This window comes from Nipponia nippon, unplaced genomic scaffold (genome assembly GCF_047370975.1).
Source record: "Nipponia nippon isolate SJK-2023a ecotype South Korea unplaced genomic scaffold, ASM4737097v1 scaffold_6, whole genome shotgun sequence".
Taxonomy (NCBI): domain Eukaryota; kingdom Metazoa; phylum Chordata; class Aves; order Pelecaniformes; family Threskiornithidae; genus Nipponia; species Nipponia nippon.
Window position 1 is genome coordinate 18,987,073 of NW_028262380.1, and position 12,530 is coordinate 18,999,602.

General features: G+C 36.7%; 1 protein-coding gene across 3 annotated transcripts in view; it reads left to right on the forward strand.

Annotated features, from left to right (window-relative positions):
- Positions 1-12,530, forward strand: part of SLIT2 (slit guidance ligand 2) — a 273,898-nt gene that overhangs the window by 247,058 nt on the left and 14,310 nt on the right. For all 3 annotated transcript variants that reach the window (XM_087736513.1, XM_087736514.1, XM_087736515.1), the window contains 4 exons: positions 2,706-2,799; positions 4,924-5,061; positions 5,153-5,393; positions 5,730-5,860. In XM_087736513.1, coding sequence (XP_087592639.1) covers positions 2,706-2,799; positions 4,924-5,061; positions 5,153-5,393; positions 5,730-5,860 — 604 coding nt within the window. The remainder of the gene's footprint in view (positions 1-2,705; positions 2,800-4,923; positions 5,062-5,152; positions 5,394-5,729; positions 5,861-12,530) is intronic.

Sequence of the window (12,530 nt, forward strand, 5' to 3'; positions counted from 1 at the left end):
AGGCACATATATACATTTCTAAGCTATAGGACTGTGTATAACTTAGGTTAAAAAAAACAGTGATTTTTGCTTTTTCCGCTCCATGTTCCTGAAAATCTGAATTCTCTGTTCCCATATTTATATCTCACTCTTAAATGTTGCTGGCCTTTAAACGGATTTCAGCTATTACAAGAAGTTCTGCAAATTGACTAAATGCTATGTGAAGAATTACTTCCTCTTATATATGTATGTTTAAAAAAAACCCTTTCAAAAGAGAAAGGGGTCTGGTTTTTGTTCGATATATCGTGGGATGCATAGAATCCCTGGTATTTCAGAATTCTTTGTGCACTGACCTAGTCATAACAGTTGCACATTTCCAGACTAATAAGTTCATTGAGAGTTTGAAGAGGCTTTGAGGATAGAATTCAAATCCTTTGTATTAGTCATCTTCAGTGGCCTGCATTTGATCTTCATTCAGTTTCCTACGTATATTGACCAAGTCACATTGTTACTGACAGTTTTCCTGAAGACTGTTAAGTAGCCTGTGCTCGAAGGCCATTTTCTTGTGTTAACTCAAAGCTTTATTTGGTTTTGTAGGGAAAATGCACTACTGGCAAATTAGTAATGTGCTATGAATTTTTTATTTTTTTAAGAAAAACTTTGTGTAGAACCAGTCTGGATCTTTTGAATGGCTGCAAAGTACTTGTCTAGCACGCTTTGGCTTCTCCTCTCATTTTTGAAGATGTGAAGGTCCCATGTCTTACCACACTTAGCATACATGTTTCAGATGTGTTTTTATCCAGCATGACCATCTTTGGCTCTGGTTCAGTTTTGCCTTTTTCTCTGTCCTTGCTTTGATGTAGACTGTTCCTCAACTCTTTTAAGTTGTTGTTTATTTGTCTCTCATTTGAAATAAGTTCTACGTACCCTAAGAGATAAGTCCTGGAAATAATGTCTCAAGTCCTGGGTAGTCAGTATTCATAGTCACAATATGCAGTTTTAAACACTAGCGTGTAAGCACACTTGCTGTGGAAAGGACAAATTTCTCTGGAGGATATGTTGAACCTGTTAAAAAAAAAAGACAAATAGACCTTTAACCATCTAATGTTGCTTTCAGTTTATTATGATGTGTACTTCTATAATTCCAGAGAACCCCATGTAAGCAAGAAGGCAGCTTCTGTGCGATGCTAGGCACTTGGCAAGGAGCAGTGTAAAATGTCAAAAACCTTACTGCTTAATGGCAGTAGTATCTGATGAGCTGATACACATAAACACACGTGCATATGCGTTCTGGAAGATATCTTCATTCATATACTCTCTCCAAAATCTCCATTCCAATGTTATCCTATACCTTTCTCCCTTTTTCCAATCTACATGTGTCTGATTCTACCCTAATTGTGTCCCTAAATGGTCTGTCCTTCGTTCCCATACCGTATTCATGGTGGTGCTGTCCTTATCCTTAGTACTGTGTTAACAGTTACAGGAAAGGGGTGAAGCCATTATATGCTATTTTAATCGCAGGCTGCCCTCCAGCAGATACTGATGCTTCAGCTAACTACACTGCAGGCCACTACTACACGCAGATAACTAAAACGGAGGGATACCAAATATTGTGCCTCTTCGAAGGAAAGTTCAGCTTGAGCAGTGAAAGTATCTGCTCATCCATTGCTATCTTCTGCTCTTTTCTTCCTCATTTTGGTGTATAGTTCTACTTCTCTTTGCTCACTAGCTCATGTTTTAATACTTGACAAATGACAAGGGGCAGCCCCGCTCCTTCCATAGTTTTAGGGCCTGACAGACCTGTGAGTGCCTAAATTCAGCAGGCACAGGGTTTATACCTGTCGATTATGCATATATTCTTCATATGGATGCTGGAATAAGTATATCTATTTTACAAACCAGTGATAAACTTTGCGAGTACACTATTCATGGTATCTTCTGATTGTTAGGGAACAAGACATTGTTGATCTGTTTGCACACCTGTAAGTGTTTCCTTGTCATAAAGTTGCAAATGAAATAACATTTTAGTAATTTAAAAATATTTTACGAATTATATAGCCCATGTCAGAAATTAGATCCACTGTTAGGCTTCTAGCAGCAGGGAAGGGTAGACATTTGGCATTTTTTTTTTCTTTTCTTTCCACAAAGCAGATTATAGATAATTATGGTACATTAACAAATGCAAAAATTGGAGTCATATTTAAGAAAAAGTGGAAAGCAAGTTTTCATTTTGGGATAATTAGAATTGTATTGGCATACAGTGATATTAACAGGGTTTTTTTCAGGTAATAGATTACTTATAGTGCAAATCTGGGCTTTTCTGCGTGTAATGAGCTTAGAAATAAATAAGAGAAAAGCATATTGATGGCTTGTTTGTCCTGGTGAGAAGAAATTCAATTACTAGTGTTTTGCTGTACAGCAGAGCTAGATAAATATTGTAAATGAAAAAATATTTTTTCACAAAATTACCATTTATATCCATGGATAAATGGTTGACATTGAACTATTTTTTTTTAATCAGAAAGATAAGTATTTATTGTTGTTATTTATTTATTAATATTTATTTATTTATTTATTAGTATTTATTATAAAGGTAGTAGTTATTATATCATGAAGTATGCATTTTTGAGTTTAACAAAGTTGTAGCAGTTACTTGTAAAATAGAAACAGCTATTTTCAGGTCACTGTGATATTTTCACTGAATTGACAAGTACATTATATTTCAGGTGAGCTCTGTGAGGAGAAACTAGATTTCTGTGCTCAAAACCTGAATCCTTGCCAGCATGACTCAAAGTGTATCTTGACGCCCAAAGGATACAAGTAAGTCTGAAATACCATCACAGTCCAACTGAGTCTAAATTTCTGGGGTTTAATCCTGCTTAACTTCTTTTCCTTTTATTTTAGTGGAGGCAAGTTCTATTCTCAAAATACTAATTTCAGTTATTATCAAGCATTATGGCAGAATAGGCCGTTATTTTCATGTAGATCTACATTATTATCTTAAATATGTTTTACTGACTTTTACGGATCCTTAACAGTTCCAATTCCAGTCAGATTTTAAATAGGAACGCAGAGTAGAGCAGTTAATCTATGTGACAGTGTAGAAAACCCTTTTAGTAGCTTGGTCAGTAGGAAAAAAAATTAAAAATTAAATTGCATTTAATTGAAGTGGAATAATTATAACTGCTTTCTGAGAAGTAACTGTGAAAGAGATTATTTGGAAGGCACACTGGAAGGTACAAACTAAAGAAGTCCATCCCCAGGAAAACTAATCTTTAATTACACCATATCCTTATCATAATTAATTAGTATGCACTATTTAAAGTGTTTTTAATAGGCTTTAGGTTAATAAATACAGGAAACCTGCAGCTTTCGATTGTTGTCATAAGCACCTGTTTTACGCACAGTATGCACTTGTGCTAAAATCAGATTATTTATTATCATTCCTACTACGTATGAAATTACATTTTATTTAAAATATTGCAAAAAATAGTCAAATACATTAAATACTCAAATGAACATGAAATTAAGTTTATAGTTTTCAACTGGAAAATAGAAAACTTGTTGGATTTAAATTGTTGTGTGTTATGTTTATTTTCTTCATGCCACTTGCGTAAACCTAGTTCAGCATCTTATACTTTACTGCCACTACGAGGGTGGTGAGGCACTGGAGCAGGTTGCCCAGAGAAGCTGTGGATGCCCCCTCCCTGGAAGTGTTCAAGGCCAGGTTGGATGGGGCTTTGAGCAACCTGATCTAGTGGAAGGTGTCCCTGCCCATGGTGGGGGGGTTGGAACTAGATGATCTTTATGGTCCCTTCCAACCCAAACCATTCTATGATTCCATGATTAATCTTCCATGTTACTTTCTGAGATTTTAAATCAGAAAACAGTACATGCAGTAACTTCAAGCATGTATCTCACTTAGTCAGCTTTTTAATAGCATGCTTTATATTCTTCTTTCTTATGCGTATATGTTGAGTAAAAATTGAGACATTTGATTGAAGTATTTAATTTAAAGTTACACAGCTATTTAAAATCACTCAGCAATTTAGAGCAAATTTTAGACGCTAAAACAAACAACACCAAGGAGGGAAGCACAAGGTCTACTGAAATCAATTACATATATCTTAATTTAAAAAAAATAAAATCATGTGGATGCATGAATTTGTAATCTTTTCTATTCATTTTTCACAGAGTTCTGGGCATTCACACAGTCTAGTATATGAGAATTCCCTGAAGAAACGCAACTAGCATTAGCAATGAGAGTTGCATGGGGAAAAAAAAAACAACCAACCAAACAAAAAAACCCCAAAACATTACATACTGTCTTGAGGACATGATGTTTCTAGTTCAGTGAGGGCTCAAGGAGGGCAGAAGATGTGTTTTGAGACTTTTGTTAGTTCAGTAACCATGGAGCTATTTATAGTAAATCAGGCTGATGGAACTTCAAGGAGAAAAAATTATGCATAACCTCTAAAAGGTATAAATGGAGCATTGGTCCATTCATACCTGTTCACTTGACAAAGAAAATATCCATCAGTATTATACAAGCCTTCGATTATTTATCTTGGTTTCAGCAACTAAGCATATTGATTATTGTTAGTGTTCGCAGCCACTTACAACATCCTGTAACGTTCTGCATTACCCATAAATTCCAAGAAGAACTGTCAAAATGATTCATGAGGGCTCTCTAGATTTACACCGCAATTCTTCAATATAATGGCAGATGAGTAACCATGTGTAACTAGCAAACCTGTATTCATTACATACGTGGATTCCCCATATAATCACATGATTAAGCTGCATAGTCTTTACACACAAAGTCACAGTAATGCATTTTTTTTTCTTGAGTTTTAAACAATTCAATAGATCCTTAACTTTGTCATAAGCATGCTGTATTGTTAAAAGGCACTGTGCTATCCCACTTGCTTTCCTGTTTCACAGATGTGATTGCACACCTGGATATGTAGGTGAGCATTGTGATATTGACTTTGATGACTGCCAGGACAACAAATGTAAAAATGGAGCGCAGTGTACTGATGCAGTTAATGGATATACATGTATTTGCCCAGAAGGATACAGGTGAGAAAGATCCGAAGACAGTACAAGCATGTATGTCTTTTGTCAAAGTTGCTTTTTTTTGGAAATACTAATTTTTTCTATTTGTATTTAGTGGCTTGTTTTGTGAGTTTTCACCACCAATGGTCCTGCCTCGCACCAGCCCTTGTGATAATTATGAATGTCAAAATGGAGCCCAGTGTATCATAAAAGAGAGTGAACCAATCTGTCAGTGTTTATCAGGCTACCAGGGTGAGAAATGTGAAAAGCTGATCAGTATAAACTTTGTCAACAAAGAATCCTATCTACAAATCCCTTCAGCTAAGATACGCCCCCAAACCAATATCACTCTACAGGTAAGATTGTTTGTGTTGCATCTTCTGATCTGGAAAAGTGTGTAAAGGACTTTTCATGGTGTGGAAAATTAGCCAAAGTTGTCATTGGCTCACTTAAAGAGCTTTTCACAGCTTGAGCTAAAAATCTAGAAGAGTCTTTAGAATAACTCTATATTCATATTGAAGTAGATGGGCTTATTAATAGGAAGAGAAATAATTTTGTCAGGTTGTTCTTCAAGGAAGAATTTTATAGTGAAGTAATAGACTATGGCAGCAAATTCAGAGATTCACTTAATACAGCATTTTGATTTAATATTTATTTTTAGTTCTTTCTAAGTGTTTCTTTCTTTTAACTAGATTGCCACAGATGAAGACAGTGGGATCCTGCTCTACAAAGGCGATAAAGATCATATAGCGGTAGAGCTGTACCGGGGTAGAGTGAGGGTCAGTTATGACACAGGATCTTATCCAGCCTCTGCTATTTACAGGTGAACCCAGATGAAACAAATTTCTAACTGAAACAAAATATGTATTAATTCCTTATATCAAAGTCATATTTTTTAATAGATGGTTAAATATATGCAAGTGAATGTATTGTCAGACATTTAAAACCTATTGCCAAAAGACATGATTTGGCTTGGAAAATAACTCTAATGCAGGTATGTCAGAAAGATAATATATATTTGATCCATTAAAACTGAGTAAGAGTTAGCTTTCAGCAGAATATTTATACATTTGTGTAAAGCTCACATGTGTGGAAGTGGAGTTTTTTCCATGATGTTGCTGCCAAATAGTTTCCTAGTGTGCAGGGTAAAGTGCAGAACTGTACTGCATAAGCAGAAATGAAATGGAAGTTTCTCTTCTCTTCTGTGTTAGGCAGTCATATAAGGTGGGACTTTTCCCTGGCAAGTGAAGAGAAAGCTAAGAACTTGATTCTGAAAAAAGGCACTACCCTTGAAAAAGAAATGGTTTTTGCTTCCAAAGTCATTAAGAGACAGAATCCACATCTGCTTCTGGAGCATAATTTTTCAGGGTTTTTTTTAAGTCAGATTTCTCTGGTTCTCTGAAAAATTACCACCTGAATTTCCAGGGAGGTTTTATGTAACTTCTCAAGAATTTGCAGACAGACATTGCAAGAGTGAGCAAAAAGACAACAGGCATCACTTCTTGGCCTTTATTGCCCTATTGTTGCTACAAATACATTCAGAAGTAAATGGGAAGTGTTAAATGAGTTTTCCTTGGATCTTCTTCTTGCTGTATTTACACCTTTTGTGTTGTAAAATTATAGTGTATATTTACTTGCTGGAGTTTATAGCAGCTGACATTGCTCTGCATTCTCTTAGGGACATTTCATTGAAAATAAATGATTTTTAGAAATGATTGCACTCAAATGGCAACATAAAAGCAAAAGCTTAAGTTTATATAGCAGTGGAACAATGATAAACTTTGCTAGGTGATAGCACCAAGGTAACTGTGGCTTTAGTAGGTTACTAAAAGCATTCCACAGGAAAACAAAAATCATTCCTATAAAATACAATATAAAGTTGTTTAGTAAAAACATAGCCTTTTACAATAAGCATCTTAAGGTTGCTTTTATTTTCTGATGCAATATGCACTTCATAAGGTTTACTTACAATTCCATTAAATGGTTTAACATGTGGAAATAGTATATATATTTTAATTGTGTAAATTAAAGGAGATTGAAGTATTTGACACAAATTTAAAATTGCATGAAACATTCACTTTTCTTAGGGACTACAATTCAAAATAAGATTCTTTTTCTTTTCTATCTGGGATAGTGCTAAAGAAGAAGTTTAGATTGTTTTGTCAGGAGTTCAATTATTTTTGTTGTTTTTTATTTTGACAGGTACAGCTGTCTGAGAATAGGAAACAATAGGAATCAGGATCATATGTAATTTCAAGTTATTTTTGCTCCCATTTGTTTAATCTATCGAGAATACTTCTTCCCATTCAAAACATATTTCCTTCTCATCAATTTAACACTTTCTCCAGTATTACTGGAATATAGTATATACTAGTAATTCCCACTTGTCCATTTTAGTTTTCTAGAAAAAGATTGGAAAACAATACTCACACAGGTAAAATTAAAAACCATAAATGTAGAAGGGATTAATAACAAAGTAATCATTTAACAAACAGTCCCAATTAGGTTTGTGTTACAGAACAATTAGAAGCATCTCCGCTACATAGCTGATCCGCTGTTTTGAATTATGTGACAAGTGGACAGTGCAGGCACAGTGAAGAAAGGGATAGGAAATGTAGTGAAGTGTTACAGGGTGACATGGTTGCTTAGTGAAGTAGATACACGCTTGTATAGTAGTAGTAGTAACAACTTGTCTTTCATTTCACATAAGCATGATGGTGAGTTTCTAGGAGATAATTTGAAAATTGTTATGTAACGGTACTGAGATGAACTCTAATGAAGTCTTTTGCCCTTGAGGGAAGTGCACATGTTGGAAGCCATGTATACATTTCCACATTTGTATATATGTTTGTGTATCTAGTGATCACTGTACAAATTAGATATTATTTAATTTCTATTTCAGGTTCTAGAAAGGAGTATATTGTAGCACAGGATCTTTTACACATTATACTCTAATCCCTTCATCCTTTCCAACCTATTCCTATTTTTCTAACTTTTGTTTCCAGCCATCCCTGTTTCCAGTTCTGTTTTACCTTCCTAGGATGTTTGTGACATCTCCTGCCCTTTTTCAGCTCTTCAGCTTCTTTTCACCCATTCATTGCATATTGTTTTATTGTACCTTCGTTACCTGTTAAAGTTGTGTCCTGTCATGTTTCCTGTTCTTCTTTCAGTCCCTCCCTTTGGTTTCTTTCCTTCCTTCCCTCCCTTCATTTTTTCCTAAGCCAGCTAGATATGATCGTCTTTGCTTAAAAACTGCTGACAGACATAATCTACATTATCATACTGATTCATTTTTCCTTTTCTCTATTTTGTCCTTCTCAGTCTTCTCCTTGATTCAATTTCCAGTCCTGTTTTCCATACAATCTACTACTATCCATTAGTCTGATTCTTGCTTTATTCCAACTATTTCTTGTCTGGTCCTACCTCTTTCTCTTCTTTCTCTGTAGGCCTAATTTTTGCTTCTTCTGAATGAGAACCACACAGTTTCTTTCTTTGTGCATGTAACCTTGATCTAGCTAAGGCAATACCTTCTCTTTGAATGGGTTGGCAGGCCCAGATCCAGCAAGTACTACTGGAGCCCAAAAGTACAGCTGGAGGGAAGGTGCTAATCATCTGTGTGTTTAAATATAGCCAGCATGGACAAAGAATTTGGAGATCTAGCCCTCCTGTTTCTGCAGACTTCCACGTTTTCAACATTTTAACACCTTGCCTCAGTGGATTTTCAGAAAGATGACAAATGGATAGACGTGGTGCCAGCTCACTGCCAAATGTCATGACCTGCAAAGCAGGGTTGATAGAAGTGTAAGAGATAGGAGTGTGTTCCTTTCAGTTTGGGAAACTATCTGGTCTGTTTAGAAAAATAAAAATCAGTTTCAGGCACAATTCAGTATGGAAAATTTTAGAAGAAACAGTTGAAGTTTACTAAAATTATAAATAGCTAAAATAACATTGTGAAATAGTGTTGTGGTTAATGCCAGTAGGCAGCTAAGCGTCACACAGCTGCTCACTCACCTCCCCTTCCACCCCCAGTGGGACAGGGGAAGAGAAAAGGATGAGTAAATGTCAGAAATACCATAGGTTGAGGTAACAATAGTTTAATAACCAAAGGAAAAGTGGAGGAAAAAAGAAACAAAAAACAAGTGCTGCGATTGCAATCACTCGCCATCTCCCATGGGCAGACCGATGCTTAGCCAGTTCCCAAGCAGAAGATGGCTAACCTACCTAAACGCCCCCTCCTCTCCATTTCACTGCTGAGCATGACATTATGTGGCATGGAATATCTCTTTGGTTAGTTTGGGTCATCTGCCTGGTTGTGTCCCCTCCTAACCTCATGCACACCCCGAATCTATTCACTGCAGGGGGCAGAGTGAGAAACAAAGGCGGCCTTCACACTGTGCAAACATTATTCAGCAATAGCTAAAACATTAGTGCATTATCAGCATTGGTCACAAATCTAAAACACAATACCATATTGGCTATTATGAAGAATATTAACTCCATCCCAGCCAGACCCAGTACAAATAGTTGATGAATTATAAAAGAAAACAAGATAATGTAGTATGTTTTATCAGAGAGATATGAAGACGGCAAAAGAGCATTTTAACTCATAATGTTTAAGAACAATGAGGTTTAAGAACAATTTGGTAACAGGGTAGATGGTTTGCAAACTAAGATGGGAAGCTGCTTGCAGTGAGAAGGACAGAAAGGAAATTAAAAAACTGAGAAGTTTATCAAGAGATTTACAGATTTCATTAAGGAAGTGAAGATTCATGGATAGTATAGGAAAAAGAATAAGACAAGTTGTACTCCACTGAACAATGATGAGATGCCTGAAACAGAGGCCAAAGTAAAAAAACAGCCAATAGAGAGATTCAAATAGAAGTTTGATAATATAAATGGCAGTCAAGAAATGGTGTGTTGAAAAGGAGTCAAATGGGAGCTGCAAAGCCTACAGAGGTGCTTGCAGTAGCAACAAAACAAAGTTACAAACGGATGATTTAATCATGATAAATATGGAGAATCAACTATAACAGCAGTCTAGCTGTATAGAGTGAGAACTGATTTACCAATGGGAATTAACTGCAGAAAGAGCCATCATCCCAAAAGCACTCATCAGTCAATCTGAGTAACAAGATGAGATGATGGCAGTGCCAAGACCAATAAAGAAAATTAATTCATTGGAGATGGTTATTTGGGAAAAGTTGATCCACCTGGATTTTGTTCTGTCTGGACGTCCATTTTTAAATGTTAAATGTTTTTACACAAAAAAAACCAAACCGCTTTTCATTCTGTAAACTAGTTTTCATCATGTATTTATTGGAAATATGGGAATATTTCCTCCCAAATCATTATTCTTCTACAGAGTTCCAGAAGCTTTAAATCAGTTTTTCTTACAGCTTTTCATTAAGATCTATGCATTCAGCTCTCATTTCTCCAATGGGAAATAGGCTAGAAGTAATGTAAATGCATTGGCAGGAAATATTGCACAGATAAGCCTTGTGTTTATTTCCCCTTTAATTTAAACCACCCTTACCTAGGAGGGCTCCTCTCTCTGCAGTAAATTTTACCAGTAAAACAGTTTAAACTAGAAGCTTTCAATAATCACTGTTAACGGAGACACATTCCCTCTACACATAATGTTTTATGCATCCCTGGAATGACCTCTTGCTCTAAAAATGCATGTTATGTGTTGCTCTTATCCTTTTAAATACTATTGTGTGAAAAGTTAATAAGTTGTAAGTTTCCTTGGAATAAGAACATTATATTAGGGTTTCTTGCTTACTTAAGTCAAGAAGTCATATGCATTTTCATTTCTTAGCACAACTTTTTTCACGGATTCATGGAAGTGTGTTAAATAAATTAATCCTGGCACTTTTCTTATTGCTTGATCACAGCAAACAAGCCTCTTAATACCTTGAATAGACCTTACTTTTTAGGAATGATGAACCCTGGCCTTTTCCTTCCCCTTGTGGAGCCTGTCAGTCGCCCTCCTGCCCACTCTCAAAAAGTGTTTATTCTGCCAGTGTCTGCTCCGTTGTGTGTTTGCACTTCCACATAGAGCTGAGCTTATGTAAAGCATTCATGCTATCTTGCAGATCTTTCATGCATATTGAGCTAAGCCTGTCCACATAGTTAGAGTTGTGTCATGGTTTAACCCCAGACACCAACTAAGCACCACACAGCCGCTCACTCACTCCCCTGCAGTGGGATGGGGGAGAGAATTGGAAGGGTAAAACTGAGAAAACTCGTGGGTTGAGATAAAGACAGGTTAATAAGTAAAGCAAAAGCCACACACACAGGCAAAGCAAAACAAGGAATTCATTCACTGCTTCCCATTGGCAGGCAGGAGTTCAGCCACCTCCAGGAAAGCAGGGCTCCGTCACACCTAACGGTTACTTGGGAAGACAAACACTATCACTTCAAACATCCCCCCCCTCCTTCTTCTTCCCCAGCTTTATATGCTGAGCATGACATCCTATGATGTGGAATATCCCTTTGGTCAGCTGGGGTCAGCTGCCCTGGCTGTGTCCCCTCCCAACTTCTTGTGCCCCGCAGCCTCCTCGCTGGTGGGGTGGGGTGAGAAGCAGAAAAGGCCTTGACTCTGTGTAAGCACTGCTCAGCAGTAATGAGAACATCCCTGTGTTATCAACACTGTTTCCAGCACAAATCCAAAACATAGCCCCATACTAGCTACTATGAAGAAAATTAACTCTACCCCAGCCAAAACCAGCACAAGTTGGTAATAAATATCTAAGAAGCTATTTAATGTGTCACAGCTGTAAACAACCATGTGAGTGCTTCTGATCTGTTCCAGGACAAAAGCAGTTAGGTTAATTAAAACATCGCTAAGGATGTTATAAGGTAATTTGCTTGATTTTTGCCTTGAGATTTAGGAAGCTAATCCCTTTCAGCTATGCTGCTTTCCTAATGAGAAGTGCTAACTGACTGTATGACTGTTCAGTCCATCTCAGGCTATCATACAATTGGTTCATTTAAATAACTTTTTTCAAAGGCTTAAGCTCACTTATTTGATGGTGCCCTGAAGCAAATAAAGGCTCTCATGGGAATGGTTGTAATGTCTGGTCTCCGGACTACAGCTCATTGTCATAGCTTCCATGCAGCCATACATTCAGCTCTTAATTCTTCAGTGGAAAATGGGCTAGAAGTAATGTAAGTACAATGATATATTCAGTCCCAGCATTGAATAATAACATTCTTCCATCTCTGATGTACTTAAACTGTGTTCAAGTGTGGAGTAGTTACCCTGCACTTAAACATTTGCTGTGTAGATATTGAGGCTGGTAAGCATAGGCAGCCATTTCTTGTACTTAGTAACGTGTATAGGCTTGTCCTTACACAGCATAAGCACCATGCTTGAAACAAGCCTTTTCTGCATGACACCCTTCAGGCATTCTCCTACTAGTGGGTTCATATCTTGTTAGTAAGCACAAGGAAATGGTATACGTAGGCAAGAAAAAAAAATGAACATAGTA